Below are 17,417 nucleotides of genomic sequence, written 5' to 3' on the forward strand. Positions count from 1 at the left end.
AGGACTGCCAATAATCTCGCTAAGAATGTCTGCTAGTTCCGATACTGGGGATTGTCAAGAATTTCTTAAGAATGGATTTACAGCTATTGGTAAGTAGGAAGCCACTCTCTTTATCGTCTGGCTGCTTTTGCTACTACTAATGGATTTGAGTTTTAATGCACTTCCTTTCCTATGGTAATTATTAAAAGCACACAATAAGCCCACACATATATCGTACATTTACTTTTCTTGAAGTTCAATGAAGCAAACGAGTATTTCAACACATGAATATCATTTATTGTGCCCGGTATTTGGGAATGCCATTATATTAGGTCAACTCTGCTAGAATATACAGGGATTTTTGTTTGCTTGCTTTTGTTTTTCAAGACAGGGTTATTCTGTGTAGCCCTGGTTATCCTGGAACTTGTTTTGTAGACCAGGTTGGCCTCGAACTCACAGAGATCCACCTGCCTCTGTCTCCCAAGCGCTGGGATTAAAGGTTTTGCACCAGCACTGCCCAGCAGGAAATAAAGTTCTTGATCATCTACTTCAGCCTTAACAATTTCTGATCATTTAGAATCAACCATACTATGTGAAATTTTGAACAGTTTGAAACAAGCAGATGGCATTGATTGACCATTGATTAAGTGATCTACCAGGAAGTTTCTCGGCATGGGGACATTTCAAGGTACTGGACAGTGAGACATCTCATTCACTGTGAAACTGTAGGAAAAAAAAGTTGCCCCTAGCAAATCAAAGTCAGTCATGAGAAATAAAGCCAGACTATTATTAAAGGATTTCAGGTGGGGATGCACTATGAATATGACTTGCTCTTATCGGCACATGTCCTCTCAGGGAACAAGTGGAACCTAGAGTTCGGGCACTTGCTTTTTACTTACTTTTTTCCCTTCCTTCCTTCCTTCCTTCCTTCCTTCCTTCCTTCCTTCCTTCCTTCCTTCCTTCTTTCCTTTCCTTCTTCCTTATTTTTTTTTTTTGTTTTGTTTTTTGAGTTAGGGTTTCTCTGCGTAACTTTGGAACCTGTCCTGGAACTCGCTCTGTAGACCAGGCTGGCCTCAGCCTCGAACTCACAGAGATCCACCTGCCTCTGTCTTCAAAGTGCTGGGATTAAAGGCATGTGCCTTGCCTAGAAAGGCAAGCCCTCTATCACTGTGCTACAAACCTAGACAAGTGAAGGATCTTTGGTTTTGCCATTGTTTGGGGAGTGGGTGGGAGGATTGGAGATTGGGGTTTTGTTGTTTTGTTTTCTTGTTAGACAGAGAGGGTTGTATTAAGTAGCTTTGGCTGTCCAGGAACCTGCCCTGTCTCCCTCCACAATGCTGGAATTGTAGGTGTGAACCACCATGCTTGACGCATTTTTAAAAGGGCACACACACACATTTATGTAGAGTACCAAGTTTGGTAATTTTGCCGCAAAGATTACCTTCAGTTAATCCTAAATTAAAGGTAAGGGAAGCGATCTCTAGTGGGCTGTGACCTGACCGCCTTGGCTCCCTCTGGACCCGAGCCTGGGTCAGTCCTCAGACGTCCTCAGTCCAGGCTGTTTTGTCCTCTTCCCTGGGGGCAGCCAGCTGACTCCACCTAAAGCAGTGATTGCGGTTTTTTTTTTTTTTTTTTTTTATGGTTCAGCTACGCCCCAAAGTATCAATTGAGGAAATGTTCACCAAGAAACGTTCTGTACTTAAGAAAAAGAAAACACTGGGAAGCGAGTGCCAGAGAGAGCATGTGGCTCTTCAGACGTCAGGAAAGCCGGGCACCAGAGCTTTGCAAACTTTGAGGCCACCGCTAGCAGTGCACTCGGCGCGGTAACGCAGCGGGTGTGCGGACTCCCTGGCGAGACGGCGCGCGCCCGAGACTTGCACCCGCGCAAGGCTACCCGGGCTCGGTCGCACAGGGCTGTCAGGGACAGGGAAGGCGGGCTCAGGGACCACACACTTACTACCCCCGCGGGGTCCCTACTCCATAGGGATATTTAAGAAGGCAGCAAGCAGAGAGCAGAACACAGTCGAACAGGAGCTGGTTTTCACCCACAGCACCAACAGTAGCAGCTCAAAAGCTGTGCTGGAACTGAGGCGCGATGGAACCAAAACCTCCGAGGGGCTGCTGGGGTCTTAGCTACCCAGAATAGTACCGGAGGAGCCTTGTCCGCCCTGGACCAGCTTACACTCAAACCCCAGGCTTGCCTAGCCCTTCAGGTTGCCAGATACAAAAAGGACGAATGTCGCTAAATTTTCCCAAAGGAGTTGGGCAGGGGGCGGGGCGGGGGGGGGGTTAGGAAAAAAGGAAGGACAAAAAGAGGGAGGGAGAAGAGAGAGGGAGTCAGGGAGAATCTTTCCTGCATTGTCATTGCAGCCATCTAGGCATACTTCTCCTGGCATTACAGTGGTTTGGAGGGCTTTCCCGTGGGCCAGCAGCTTTAGCATCCAAATGCGCATCTAGTCACCAAGGATCACTCTGGGAGTCTTGGCAGCGAGGAGCTGTCTAAAGGGCGGTGAGGCAGGAACCTGAAGAGGTTGAGCCCACTCCTGAAGGAGCCTAGACCTTTCCACGAATCTTTTTCACTGCACAGGGCAGGCCCACTGAGATGAACGGCCACCCCCATCCTCGGGCAGCAGCTGCAGTGTCGGGTGCTTGGGTAGCTAGGAGTTGGCGAGCGGCACTCAGCCCACGGTAGAGTCTAGGTGGGGTTTCCAACGCCAAGCTCAATTCAGTTGTACATCTTTGAGACGTGAAACACAAACTCAGAAAGCAAGAAAAGACTCGTGGAGAAACAGGCTTGGCCATGCTTTATTCTTTATTTGACCCCTCTACCTGGCCCATCGGCTGGAGTTATCTTGAGTTCAGTCTTGGACTTGAGCTGAGATAGAGAAAGCCTCAGGAACAGACTCCCTGGGTATCAGATAGACATCAGATAATATCCATCACCCCAACCCCACATGGGCCTATTTCTCTGCCTGATGCTCTATTGATCCTCACCCTGTTGGAAGGAAAACTTCTCTGAGGGGTTCATTTGGCTTCAAGGGAATTCAGGAGTTAGGAGACATGGTCCTTGGGGTGGGCTGGGGTGGGGGATATGAGCAACAATATCTTTAAAGGTTGTGCCTAGGAAATTCAGATAATCTGAACTCACCAGACAAGTTGATCAATGCTATGTCTTTTTTAAAATTGATATTTATTGAGCTCTACATTTTTCTCTGCTCCCCTCCCTACCTCTCCCCTTCCCTCTTCAATCCTCCCCCAAGGTCCCCATGCTCCCAATTTATTCAGGAGATTTTGTCTTTCTCTACTTTCTACTTCCCATGTAGATTAGATCTATGTAAGTCTCTCTTAGTGTCCGCAATGTTGTCTAAGTTCTCTGGAATTGTGGTTTGTAGGCTGGCTTTCTTTGCTTTATGTTTTAAAAACACCTATGAGTGAGTACATGTGATAATTGTCTTTCTGGGTCTGGGTTACCTCACTCAAAATAATGTTTTCTAGTTCCATCCATTTTCCTGCAAAATTCAAGCTGTCGTTATTTTTTTCTGCTGTGTAGTACTCCACTGTGTAAATATACCACATTTTCCTTATCCATTCTTCGATCGAGGGGCATTTAGGTTCTGGTTATGACAAACAAAGCTGCTATGAACATGGTTGAGCACATGTCCTCGTGGCATGATTGAGCATCCTTTGGATATATACCCAAAAGTGGTATTATTATGGGTTTTTTTTTTTTTTTTGGTTTTTTGAGACAGGGTTTCTCTGTAGCTTTGGTGCCCGTCCTGGAACCAGTTCTTGTAGACCAGGCTGGCCTCGAACTCCCAGAGATCCGCCTGCCTCTGCCTCCTGAGTGCTGGGATTAAAGGCGTGCGCCACCACCGCCCAGCAGATGTCTAACTTTTAAAACTACAAATAACTTTAGCTGTCTGGCAAGCAATTTTGTCTAGGGATAATGTTATGATCAATAAGGATGGTGTCAAGCCCTACAAGATGGACAACTTAGTTGGCACTGCTCCCCCAGAGGATCTATTTTAGTTGTCCTAGAAGGTGAGTCCCTTTTTATCCCAACTCCTAGGTCTAGAGGAGCTTGGGTGAAGTTAGGGGAAAGAGAGCCACCGCACGGCATGCTGCGCTCCAGTCTTCTGCGCCGGTTACTCTATGAAGCCCATTTTCTAACTAAATTATAGACTCCGAAAGTTTGCTTGCTTTACAAAAGCTCACTGAATGTCAGCCGAGTGGGCTGTAAATAGAACCCCAGCGAGGTTATCTCCCATCTGCTCCCTCTCTCCCTTCCTTCCACTGGTATTCAGGGACTATGACTTGAAGTTGGCCAGACTATTCCAAAAGATGCTTCTAAGTATTCCTTTGCGTCCTGTAATGGGAATCAGATTTGGATCCCTGTAGACTTCAAAGGGGTGAAATGAGGAAGAAATTGGCAATAACCTCTATGGAGGTAAAGGGAGAGGAGAAGGAAGTCTTGATGGTCTTGACCTCGGGTTATTGTATGGCGCACTGTGGCAGTGCACATGGTCACTGCATGTCTAATAAGCTAAGAAAATTCACAGTGTCTATGCTAGTTACAGGGTCAGTATGAGGATGATAGCGCGTCACTTGAGTGACTGTGTTTAGAAAAAATCTGGCTGGGCGGTGGTGGCACACGCCTTTAATCCCAGCACTCGGGAGGCAGGTAGATGTCTGTGAGTTCGAGGCCAGCCTGGTCAAGAGAGAGAGAGAGAGAGAGAGAGAGAGAGAGAGAAAGAGAAAGAGAGAGAGAGGAGTAAATGAGAATGAATGACACTTTTATTTACTTATTTTTGTTTTCGTTTTTGTTTTGGTGGTGTGGGCCACCACCACCACCTGCCTACAGTTTTAGTTTTTAAACACCTTTGATAAATCCAGCTATCACTCCAGTGGGGAGAAATGCTGGATTCCTTGCTCAGAATCTGAACAGTGCCTTTTTCCCTCTCAGCTCAATATCACCCCTTCAAAGGACCTCTGTAGGGACACACAGAACAACCCACTGTTAGTTTCTTTTTTTCAAGACAGGGGTTTTCTGTGTAATAGCCTTGGCTGTCCTTAGTGGAACTCACATTGTAGACCAGGCTGGTCTCGAACTCACAAAGATCTGCCTCCCAAGTGCCAGGATCAAAGGCGTGCACCACCACATCCAGCCATACCCACTACTAGTTCTTAAAACCTTCCAGGTTTTCTAGACCAGAAACTCTGCAAAAGACATTCCTGATTTTGCCTCAAGTCTTGTTCACTCTTTCTACCTCTGTTCCTCTAGGTTTTGAGATAGGTTCTCAGTGGGTAATGAATTCTAGCCTCAATTCAAGCTAGACAATTCTTGTTCTTCAGCATCCTAAATTTGGGATTACTGGCTGGCCACACCTGGTCCTTACACCCTTAGTCTTTCTTTTGCGATTTCAAGGATGGCACATTGATAGGAAGGTGTTGTAACAACAACTAAGCTGCACCCCAGGTCCATCCCATTATCTTTTGATCACACACACACACAAAAATTGCCTTCTGTGTAGAGGAGCATTAATAGTCTTTGAATTGTGTACCTTTAAAATGTCTATTTATGCCGGGCGGTGGTGGCGCACGCCTTTAATCCCAGCACTCGGGAGGCAGAGGCAGGCGGATCTCTGTGAGTTCGAGACCAGCCTGGTCTATAAGAGTTAGTTCCAGGACAGGCTCCAAAACCACAGAGAAACCCTGTCTCGAAAAACCAAAAAAAATAAATAAATAAATAAAATGTCTATTTATAGCCGGGCGGTGGTGGCGCACACCTTTAATCCCAGCACTTGGGAGGCAGAGGCAGGCGGATCTCTGAGTTCGAGGCCAGCCTGGTCTACAAGAGCTAGTTCCGGGACAGGCACCAAAGCTACAGAGAAACCCTGCCTCGAAAAACCAAAAAAAAAAAAAAAAAAATGTCTATTTATATGAGTGTTTTGCCTATATGTCTTCCTGTGTATGTGTACCTGGTGCCAAAAGAGGGCCTCTGACCTCCCTGGGACTGGAATTACAGATGGCTGTGAGATGCCATGTGGGTGCTCTGGAAAAGCAGTGCTCTTAACTGCTGGGTCACCTCCAACTGTGAAGCCTTTGTTAACCTCCCACCTCCAAAACTATCCTTCCCTAGTTGGGTGCCCCGTGCTCAAAGGATAAGTCTTGGATTTTTTCACACTGCCTTTTTTAGACAAAGGGTTTAAATTGCTCTTCTCTGTATTCCCTGTACACTATGCCAATGGTTGTCTTATCTGGAGTCAGGTAGCGTCTCTCTCTCTTCCTGCTGCCTCTCTGTCTCTCTTCTTTCCCTCCCTCCCTCTCTCTTGTCTCTCTGGTGTTTTGAGCCAGGGATCCTCTGAATGGAGCTGTCCTGGAACTGGCTCCGTAGACCAGGCTGGCCTAGAACTCACAGAGATCCGCCTGTCTCTGGCCTCCGGAGTGCTGGGCTTAAAGGCGTGCGCCACCGCCCGGCCAGGTAGTCTCAAAGTAGGGTCTCATCTGAGAAAGCAGCAGGACTCCCCCAAGGATCCTTCTTGGCTCGGCATCTCTTCTCTAGTCGGATACAGACGAATTGGTATCTTAGCCTCGTGCTCTGAAAGACAATTTCTAGTCCTCAAGGCAGGGAGGAGAGAAACGTCAGTTGCCTAGTTTATTTCACCGCGGACCTCTTGGCCGGCTGACTGACTGTCCTTGTCAATTCCAAGTGTTGTTTGGTCTGGTCCACATAGCCCAGGTCTTATTCTCAACCCAAAGCTTTGGAGACCAGATCTCCTTTGAAGATGCGAGGCGCGCTTGGCACCCGGGTTGAAGAAAGTTCCCAGTGACATCATTTTAAATATAAAGAGCCTTAAATTCCGAAAACGGAGGTCAAAATCTCCAAAAGCCCTTCCTTTCTTTCAGGGCGAGGATGGGAGGGCGTCAGGGTTGGAGGTAGGAAAGTAGGGATTACTCTGACATTTGTTTGGGTTTGCATTTTCCACGCCGTAAAGGCCGGGAGGGGGTATTTATTAGAATTGTGAATCAGTGGATTTGCCCAAAATCTGACTGGTTACCTGCCCTCCCCTCCCCCAGGGAGGGGGCGGGATGTCCACCCCCGCAGCGGGCGGCCCGAGTTGCTTATTTGGTACAGGCAACACAAAGGGAGTTTTAAAAACATTTTTCAAAGGGGGGGGGGGGAGGGTTGAAGGCGACTCAGTTCCAACTTGTGTTTTGTTTTGCAAAGTTTCGACGAACTGTAGGGTGCTCCATAGCCTTCAGCTGTGCTGAAACGCAGCTCAGTTCTTTTGAAAACAAAGCGCTCCGGGTGAGGGCGTGAGCCTGGGAGTTCAATCCCTAGAGCCCGCAGGCAAAATGCAGTGTTTGCTCCACTGACTTTTGCAGCTTCCGATGGGCTTTTTAAGCGGGTGGAATGGGAAAAATAAGGAAGCTCGAGCTTCAGGAGCTGATAAATTCGTTTCTCTTTTTCCTTGGACTGTCGCGGCCAGGTGAAGACTTTTAAAAAACACAAAAGCCTAGGATTCTTCCCTCGCTTGAGAAGTAAATGATACGTAGATACGTAGCACAAGAAAGGTAACTTTCCTTGTTTCTTTTTAAAACACCAGAGAAAGAGAGAGAAAGAGAGGGAGAGAAAGTGGGAACTGGGGAGGAAGCCTTAGAGTTTTGTTTACGGGGGATAAAGTTTTGCAAGTTTGTTGCTAAATTGGGCGGGTCGCTCCAAGATTCGTCTTCCCAGGTGCTCGGGAAAGCGGTGTCAGCTACTCTGCTGTAGAGCTCAGGAAATTTGAATTGGTCCTGAAAATGTTGACTTTTTTTTCTGCTGCAGCCAGGAGTTGGGTAGGCGCTCCGGGCGGACGGGCACATAGGTCAGGTCAAGGGCAGGCTGTTCTCCGTGTGCGCTGCACCGAGTGGCGCGACCTCGGGAAGGAGAGGACCGGAGGAGAACCCGCGGCTCCATCCTCGTGGGTGGGGAGTGCGAGACCTCCTCATCTCCAGCCAGCTGGGTGAATGGGGCGCGCACGGCCCCGGAACGCCGAGGCTGGATAAAATATGCCAGGCCTGCGCTTCTCGCGCTCATCAAGGCTGCGGGAGCCTCCCCGAGCTATCATCCTTTGTAATTGCAACCGTCAATCAACACTTGAAGACAAAGTCAAAGCCGGGAAGGGCGAGCCCGGGAGACTACCCTTGCTGGAAAGGAGGAGGCGCGGGGGAGGGGTGAGGAGGGAGAAGTTTGCTAGAAGTTGACCCCGGAGTGCCAGAGAAATTCGGAACGCTCACGGAAGCTATGGGGAGCTTGTCTTTAAGTATCTGCCACAAGAAGGCCGAGGTAAATTCCTACCTGGGCTTCCATAAAGAGGCTAAGTGGCATTTGATAAAAGATAGCTCCTGCGGAGGCCCAGGTTATGATGCATTCTGGGGACCATTTTAACCGTAGCTAGCATCCGCATTTTGGTCACAGAGGTCTTGATGTACTTTCTTTCATCCCATCTACCTCCTCTCCCCCAGCCATTTAGTCTCTTAAACCTCATTTGAAGCCACAGGCATCTTGAACTATCTCGGGTAGTGGAAGATGGACACCCTGAGCTCCGCTTCTTCGGGAACAGTCTTTGAGACCGCCGGAGGCGGCCAAAGGCACGGAACAAGCTGGTTCCCTGCTTCAGCGGGGTCGCTACCACCTAACGGAATTGAAGGGTGAAGGACTCGGGGTAGTGTTGCCGGCATTGGGAGGTAGCACTCTGAGGGATGGGAAGGAGCAGGGAAGCTTGATTCCCTCACCCCTCCTTCAGCATGAGGTTCGGCCACTCCCCCCAAACTTGAGAAAAGACTCAGGGGAAAACGTGAGCGTGCCTTTGAATTTCTGACAAAACCCAGCTCCTGTAGATTTCCCCACCTTGAAAACCGCCGGCGGTGGTTTTAGACCCTGGAAATCTGAAATGAGGCTGATTCTAGGTAACTCGTTCTACTGTGGAGGTGGTGGGGGTCAGAGTCCCCTTGGTTTCTAGGAAAATTCTGTCGGATGTGAGTGTGTGTGTGTGTGTGTGTGTGTGTGTGTGAGAGAGAGAGAGAGAGAGAGAGAGAGAGAGAGAGAGAGAGAGAGAGAGAGAGAGAGAGAGAGGGTCTTACTATGAAGCTCTAAGTGACCTGTAGTAACTATAGAGACCATAGACCAGGCTGAACTCCGAACTCACAGAGATCCTCCTGCTTCTGCCTCCCAAGTGCTGGGATTAAAGATGGGGAGGTAGGTATAACACCTGGCAGAAAGGCAATTTCTCCATTCTTCAGATCTCTATCCGTTAGAAGCACTTAGTTGGCTGCTAGTCAGAGGCTCTGCTTAGCGGAGATCCTCAGACCTAGGGAAGGCCAGAAGCATGACTTTAATGTCCAAGGCCAGATTCTTTTCAACTTTATCTTCAATACTTTATTCCCTGTCCTCCCCTGCCCCCATTTGTGAGGCTTTTTCTTGGAAAGTCTACCAGTGGGAAGATATGAAAGCCCCCTTTGACCTTTGGCAGCCATCACCCTGTCTTTGGAAGAAGTCCTGGAGGGGGAGGACCACAAATTGAGCTGGAGGTGGGGAAGCCACTAACTTGGCCTAAGCAAGTCCCTCCTGGCCCAGAAGTGCCCGCAAAGATCACCTCACTGGGTCAGCCTCAGCTTCTGGTTCTGGCTTCTCTCTCTCTCTCTCTCTCTCTCTCTCTTTCTTTCTTTCCTTGCCTTTTCTCTCTTCTTTTTCTTTTGCCACAGTAAGATCACAAGGGTCTGCCAGAGTTTTATTTCAGTTTCCTGCAAGTCTGGGAGCCCCCTCTCGTACCCCAAGGTGCAGACCAAGCTGGAGCCCTGCATTCTTTCTTGGCTGTGGGTAGAAAGATAATGAACAAAGGCTAAGAGAACTCCGAGAGTTGCAGCGAGTGGAGGCTGTTTTAAAAACTTTGAAATAAAACTGGTTTCTTAACTTTGCCTGAACTCCAAAGTAAGGCAGGCGCTGAGTAATGATTTGAGCCTGGAGATTTGCTCCCTTTCTGAACTATGTAAGAATATGTATCTGTAATTCAAAGTGATGTCTTAAATAACGGGCAATAGTGAAAGTGTATTGACATTGTGACTTGATACTAACATGAAAACTTGAGCTTAATGATAACTAATATAAGCAAATTCAGCCCACTCCTCCATACAAACTAAATGGCAGCCCCCCTCAATCTTTGTAGCTAGAAGGGACTTGCTTGGGCCACATTGGTTTTCTAAGAACCCTAAAGATGCTGCAAAAACTGAAAATTAAACAATTTGGATTCTGAATATATATATATGTATACATATATATATAAGCAAAAAGATAAATCAGTTTAGAGAGTCAATATATTTGAATTGCTAGCCAACAATGGCTATCTCAAAAGTGTACTACGTGATGATGGGAATAATTTCATATTCATTAACTACTAGACTGGGCAGTTGATGTTATCTCTATGTTATTTAAATAGAATAAATTCAAATCTTTTGAGATTCAAATTCACCCCTTTGTGGGTGGACTCTGATAATTGCCCAGTTGCACGGCAGACCCTGGATATGGAGCTTTTTGCGCGGGTCTTGGAGGCTAGGGAGAATGTTTTTCATCTTGTTGGGAAGGGATCTGAAAACTTTGAAGACGTGGCTGGACTGTTGGCTTAAGAGCTTGCATAACAGATGGTTCTTTTAAACTTTTTCTTTAAAACATGCTGCTTTGGAGGCGTTGGGTGGATGAGCCCCACCAAAGGGACTTTAAAGCTGGGGCTGATCTCTCCGTCCTGCGTGGAAACGCAGCTCTCACTGAAATCAGGAAGTCTTTCACCAAGATAATCTTTGACTCAATTGAAGTGTTTCTTCTAAGGGGGAAGCTGGGCTGGAGAGCAGCCTGGGGAAGCAGGAGTGGCTGTCATTTACTCAAAGTTAGTGAAAGAAATCTCAGTGACTTTAGTTAGTCGTCCCCAAAGTGAGTCCTAGCCCTTGGGTTCTTTAGGGCCCAGCCACTCCTGGCGTGCCTCTCAGATTTCTGTGCCCTCTCAGATTTCTGTGCGCAAGGAGGACCTTGATAGCGGGATCAACCACCCTCCATTTATAAATTCAACATACTTTTTCTTTTCTAGGTGCTTTAAGTGGGCACTTCACTCCTACCGGGTCTCCTCTTCCTCACACTCACGCGAGGACCACCGACACTCCCACACCCCAAACCTTCTCCTTGCCTCCCCTCAGCTCTTTTAAATGGCCGCTCAGCCTTCACATCCTTGGCTGCTTTGCTCAGACACAGGTCGCTTCTCCGCAGCTAGAAACCTAGTAGCATTTACATCCCCCACCCACCCCTCCCGCCCGAGGCTGTGGTGAGGTGGGAGTAGATTAAGGCGGGGTGAAGAGGTTGGGGCACGCACCGAGGCCAGAGCTTCCTTATTGGCTAGCCACTAGTGTCCGACCTGAGTCCGGAACCTGCGTCCCCATTCACTGTCTCACCTCTCACCGCCCCCCCCCCCAACCCCCTTACCTCTCTTCTCCAGCGGGTCTTCCCCTTTCCTCCCGGCATTGTCACCCTCGGGGCTGGAAAGGGTGGCTCTCGACCGGAGGGTAGTGGATGGTTGGAACTTCAGAACTCCACATTTGTGTTAGCGAGCGAGCAAGAGAGACAGAGAGCTAAAGGAGATAGGGGAAAGGGGCGGAGAAGAGAGGAGAGGACAGTAGAGGTGGGGAGAGAAGAGAGAGAGAGAGAGAGAGAGAGAGAGAGAGAGAGAGAGAGAGAGAGAGAGAGAGAGAGAGAGAGAGAGAGAGAGAGAGGGACCGAGAGACCCCCTGCCGATCCTGAGACAGGGAGAGAGTGCAGGGAGGGGAAGGAGTCCTGGAGCCGTTCAGCCGCTGCAGCAGTAGCAGCTGGCGGCCGCCTCTGCTGCCCTCCGGAGCGCGGCGCGCGCACAGATCGCTGTCCCGGGCAGCAGCGCCCTGGCCGTCGCTGCCTCCGCCTTCGCGGAGCAGAATCCCGGCAGCAGGACGCGCTCTTCTTAGTGTGGCTTGGTAGCGGGGATCTCCCGCACGCAGCTCAGGAACAGCTCTGAAGCTGCGAGACCGGACAGGACTCTGAAGTCCTGCCTGGCAGCTCCAGCGACCGGGTGGGTGAGCGGGTACGCTCGTCACCCCTTCTCTCTGCCTGCCGGAGTTGAATCTGTGCTGCCCGTGTCCAGGTGCTGGGCTTCCGGACCGACACCGACACCCCATTCCCGCCCGCTGCCGCCTTGTCATGCTGCCCAAAGTGGAGACGGAAGCCCCAGGACTGGCCCGATCGCATGGGGAACAGGGGCAGATGCCGGAAAACATGCAAGGTAAGGAATTGCGGTGCGGCGTTCCAGCTCCTGGCTTTTCCACCCTCGTACTGACCCTGCGGGCTTCAGCCTCCTGCGGCATGGACACCAGGACAGCCCGGCTGGCAGGTCTCAGCCTGCTACAGGCTGCCGGGCGGTGCGTCGGCCTCCTTCTTAGGAGCAAGCATAAAAGTTAATGGCACTTGAACTTAGGCGGACGGTGCTTTCTCATCAATATCTAACTGGCCACTTCTAATTAAGTAGAGACTTCGAGCTCAGAGCCAACTGGGGCTGGGACAGCTTAACGCTAAAGGTAGCATGGGATAATCTTCTGAGGAACGGAATCTCTCACTGGGAACCCCAGTTCGAGGTTGTTCGAACTGTCGCACACTTTAATGCTCCCGTGTAGAGGGAAAAGATTGACTAGGAGAGCCAAGTATATACAAGAAAACATCACAGGAAAGCAGTTGATGTTAGAATCTGTGAGCACCCCGAAAGCCTAGCCGGATCCAGCAGCTGCTTAGGATTTGGGCAACTCCAAAACTGCTGGCATAACTTAAAAGCACACCTCAACTCCATCCCGCCCAGCAGAGTGTCAAATGCAAGGTTGTGCTTAGGATTAGCTCATTGCCTTGTCTGTACCCCAGCTGTGACTACTGCTATCCCGTTGGCGTCCCTGCTCATGGTTGATATTAGAAAAAGATCCAATCTCATCTGCTGTATTTTCTTTAGAACTTTTATCTTAGCTACGGGCCAGACTGGGAACAATGCTAGGAAAGGTTCTTCCATCTTCGCTCCTACCAGAGTTCAGGATGTTCGGGTCAGCCGGCTTGTGATCCCCGAAGCTTCCTGCGGCCCTTCTGCGCGAACTTGAACCAGTCAGAGGCGTTGAGCAGTGCTCGGGGCTGTTGCGTTCTATAGTGCTGGGTAGGCTGTGCCTCCCCCCCGCCCCCTTTCCCCGCGTGCTCTGGTAGGGAAACCTAGGGTTGTCTAGCCGCACAGGATAAAGGGGTGTCAGGCATGTGGGTGGGCCGTTATCTTGGGTGATCTTGGGGTCTCTAAGTCCCTGAGCAGCGCTTTAGAAATTCCCCGGCCGAAGTCCCCAGACTAACTTTTTGTGTCTGCTGCTGCTGAGAACCTTGTTGGCCGAAAGAGGTGCACCTGGGGAAATTCCTCCGAAGTGCCTCAGGCCGGTTTCCTGCGCCCTGCCCTCCAGCTCTGCTAAATTTCCTCCCGGCAGGAGGACCCGGTTCTTGCTACTTCCTGCCCCGGAGCAGACATTCGGGATAGGCGGTTGCGGACGCCGGAAAAACAGCGCAATAGAAAGAAATACAGGGTGTACGGACGACTAGAGAGAGATGCCCTGGTAGCTTTTTTTTTTTTTTTTAAATTTGAGAGGGCCCTTCAGGCCTCCAACTTCCAAGCTTGCCTTTGTGCAAGGCGCTAGTAGATCACCCCTAGGTTGCTTGGCCCTGGGTTTGAAAGCAGCGTGGGAAAAGCCTGGTGCGGCTTCAGCAGTGTTTTGCTGTCTGAGCTGAGCGCACACGCGCTGGTAGATTTCACTCAACAGGGTAGCTCACCCCTACTTGGACTGGGAACCCAGAAAGAGAATCTCTCACTAGATTCTCAGGCAGCATGGGGAATGCAATTTAAGGGAAATTCTCAGAGTACCTAGCCTTTCAGGGCTCGGTTGTTCCCTCTCCGGGCTCCCAGGCGTTTCTTTGCCTGGGTGGATTTGGTTCAAATCTTCATTCAGGTGTCGCGGAGGATCCTGTGAGTAACAAAACAAAACCCAAAACAATGCCCTGGCCTCTCAGATGTACCTCTCCCCACTCAGACTCTAGATTTTACCTGAAGATGGGCCTCATTTTTTTTCCATGTGGCATCTCCCAGATGAGCACGGGGAGTATAAGTGGTTGCTAATACGATACTCTTAAATGTGAAGTTAGAGTTTACTTTGTTGGGAGACAGAAGAGAACACACATCTGGTAAAGCACCGCCCCCCCCCTCAGAAGTGTACCTGGTACACAAGTCATGAGTTTGCAAAGCCTCGTAAATAAATTTCCCCAACCCGCAGCTTCTCCCAAACCCCCAGGTCCTGGTTCCCTAGAGTGGCGCTGTCTCTCATTGAGAGTTGGAATTCAGGCTGGCAATGCTGCTGGGAGGCGCGCTCAGCAACCCTTGTTTCTAAGTTCCCGAATCCAGTGACTGCCTTTGCTGGAGCCTCTTCCCGAGGTCTTTGCAAACTGTTGCTTTCTCTCAGGCCAACTTAAGTAATAGTCTACGGAGAACAGATACTCCATCAAGACTGGGGTGTGTGTGTGTAGGGTAAACTGTTTTAAAAGAATAGGGATATTACCTGATAATTAAAGAGGCATAGTAATTTGGCTGTGGGGGTAGGGGTTATTTCTCCATTTCCTTTTTAGTAAACAAATCTGAGGAAACCTCTGCCAGGCTGTGGGTACCCCTCCCCCGTCCCGCCCCTTGCCGTGCCACTGATTAACTTAAAGCAAACTCTCTTTGGAGTTTGTGCGCCTTTGGGTAGAGGAGGGTTGAGCAAGGAGCCCAAGAGCCCGGTGCACAGAGGGTTTAAAGAGGGTGCAGAGAGCACCGGTGCTGGCCGGTTATCCAGACCTGCCCCTTGCCTGGATGTTGGCCCACCCCTGTTCTGTTTGCCAACCGCTTGGGAGTTGGGGTGGGGGCTTGACCGAAGTGGTTTTTCAGTCTCATCTAATGGTTCCTTGGGATCTGCTGGCCACTGATGTTCACGTGTCTGGGGCCTTTGTGGATTAGTGTCCCTAGCCATAGTACTCCCCACAGTGAGCCAGGATGCCTGGCCTGATTTCTGTTCAACCGGGCAATCTTGAAGGTGTTTATGCTTTGCAGTGACTTATGGGAAACTTGTGATTTTCCTTACCAAGCTCTAGAACTCTGCTAAACTGTCGTGTGTGTTTCTTTTCCTCGTCTGTTTCTGCGCCTTCCGGGTGTGCTCTCCTCTTCCTTGTTTTTATTTTCACAGGACATTTTCAAACGTGAGGAGATGAAAGTGGTCAGAACAGAACTACAGTCAATACGGAACTGAATGTTTTGATTAATCTAACAGACTTGAACCTTGGGAGCCACAGGCTGTTGTTAAAGGGGTGTGTGTGGGGGGGGGGGCGTTTGCTTCAGAGAAGCAGGTTTCTGAGGCTTCATTGCTCTCCAAGTAGCATGTGTAAATTAGCATTGCTAGCCTCGCAAAGTGAGGTATACTTAGAGCCAACCCCTTCAAGAGTGTGTCAGTCACTTACTGCCTGATTTTACTCTTAGGCAAAGGTGACATTTGGGGATGTTAGAGGCTTAAAAACAATATAAGGTTATTGCTTTGTATTGTTCAATGCTTCTATTCTGATCTGTTGTTGGCTTTTGTTGAACAGTGGTCAGTTTAAAATGTTAACCAAAAAAGTTGGAATTATTTTTAAATTTAAAAACAATGACGTGCATGTTCACTGATGCCCAGAGGTGTTTTCCTTTCATTGTGTAAAAGTAGTTTTCTTTAATGCCAGTTGGTTAAAATTTTTTATTTTTCCTGATGATATTTGGTCATCAACCACCAAAATACCTTTGTTTTTCCAGCTTTAATACCTATATTGGGAATTAATAGGGCACGTGTGCACATTTCTCTTTTTGTTTCAGTGTCTCAATTTAAAATGGTGAATTACTCCTATGATGAAGATCTCGAAGAGCTATGTCCTGTGTGTGGAGATAAAGTATCCGGGTACCATTATGGTCTCCTTACCTGTGAAAGCTGCAAGGTTCGCTTTTTTTTACTGCTACCAAAATAGAATGTTCAGACCAGAAAACAGACCACTGGATTACCCTTCAAAGCTAAACTTAAGCTGTTTCCTTTTTTTTTTCAACTAAAAAAATGGAGGCAGAGGTGCCAAAGGGAGACCAGTAACTTAAAATATGTTTGACTTAGTTCAAAAGGCAAAGATACCTGTGCTCTTTAGAAAACTTGCCAGTCTGGCGGCTTTAAACTAGTTTATTGTGGCACAATGATGTATCTATAGGAGGACTTCATTTCTAACAGTTCTAAATATTGATTCTGCTTGATTTATATATGTTTAAAACATCGTTCTTGAAAGGCAACATGACAGTGTATCCCAAGAACACTTTAACTTTAGAGTAGTCTCTGTTTCAAGTTGGAATCTTTTTCTTAGTCCAGAAGACATGAAAATCTGAATTCCCAACTGCTTCGTTTCATCCTGATGGGATTCCAAATGTAATTTAAAGGTTTTTTTTTCTTTTGGAATTTATATTAAGATACCATGAAACAAGATTTTTAGTTTCTGATTGAACAGTTTTCTTAAGTGTATCACGTGACTTATTTAAATGCAGGGACTTTGTGTACGGTCACCGTCCTTTATTACTACTCTTGTCAAGATCTTAAGAGTTGTGTCAGGTTTTTTATAGTTCCATAAATTCAGTTTTCTGTATTTTTTTCTCAACATACTCTTTGAAGTAGAAAACTGCCTTTATTTAAACCACTGCTAGGAACCCCCCCCCCCCTTCACTTTCCACAACAAAATAAGATTGTTCGTTTGCGGTCAGTCAGATAAGCAAGGGTACGAGGTGTCAACTCTATATGAAAGCCATACACTGTATCTCTGATCAGTCCCGTGGAGTGCAAGGCAGGCATCAGTTCAGCGCCGTGGGCTGTGTGCGTGTCCCTGCATGTGTGCAGAGTGTTTCTATTAGCTGAATTTTTAAAACTCAGTTCCCACCCTTGATTGGGTTCCATTGGCATTAGGAGCATTTCCCCATTTTGCTCTTGAAGTCCTTTTCCTTTTAACTATCGAGTGTTGACATTTGTAAAAGATCTGAGGTGTTTTGCTATTCATTCTAACACTGGCATTTTACAATGGTGTGTGACCGAAATGGCTTGATATTACCTAAAAACAATGCAGGGCTCTGTGTCTTACCTCTGTTTGGAACATTAATGTTAATTAATAGGAAACCAGATTTAAAAAAAAATCTGTCAATATAGAGTGTATTTTTTTTCTTATATCGGAACGAAATGGTATGAAATTGACATAATTCTTCAGGAATATAATCCTGGGGCCAGAAAACTGTTCCCTGAGG

General features: G+C 48.1%; 1 protein-coding gene across 2 annotated transcripts in view; it reads left to right on the plus strand.

Moving 5' to 3' along the window:
* The first annotated feature begins 7,401 nt into the window (after positions 1-7,401).
* The window catches only part of Nr5a2 (nuclear receptor subfamily 5 group A member 2), a 120,678-nt gene continuing 110,662 nt past the window's right edge, over positions 7,402-17,417 (plus strand). The window contains exons 1-3 of one of the 2 annotated variants that reach the window (XM_057769778.1): positions 7,402-7,554; positions 12,177-12,314; positions 15,969-16,087. In XM_057769778.1, coding sequence (XP_057625761.1) covers positions 12,233-12,314; positions 15,969-16,087 — 201 coding nt within the window. In that variant the 5' untranslated portion in view covers positions 7,402-7,554; positions 12,177-12,232. Of the gene's footprint in view, positions 7,555-11,804; positions 12,315-15,968; positions 16,088-17,417 lie in introns of those variants that run through there. The other variant, XM_057769779.1, reaches the window with a different exon arrangement.

Source organism: Chionomys nivalis, chromosome 5 (genome assembly GCF_950005125.1).
Source record: "Chionomys nivalis chromosome 5, mChiNiv1.1, whole genome shotgun sequence".
Taxonomy (NCBI): domain Eukaryota; kingdom Metazoa; phylum Chordata; class Mammalia; order Rodentia; family Cricetidae; genus Chionomys; species Chionomys nivalis.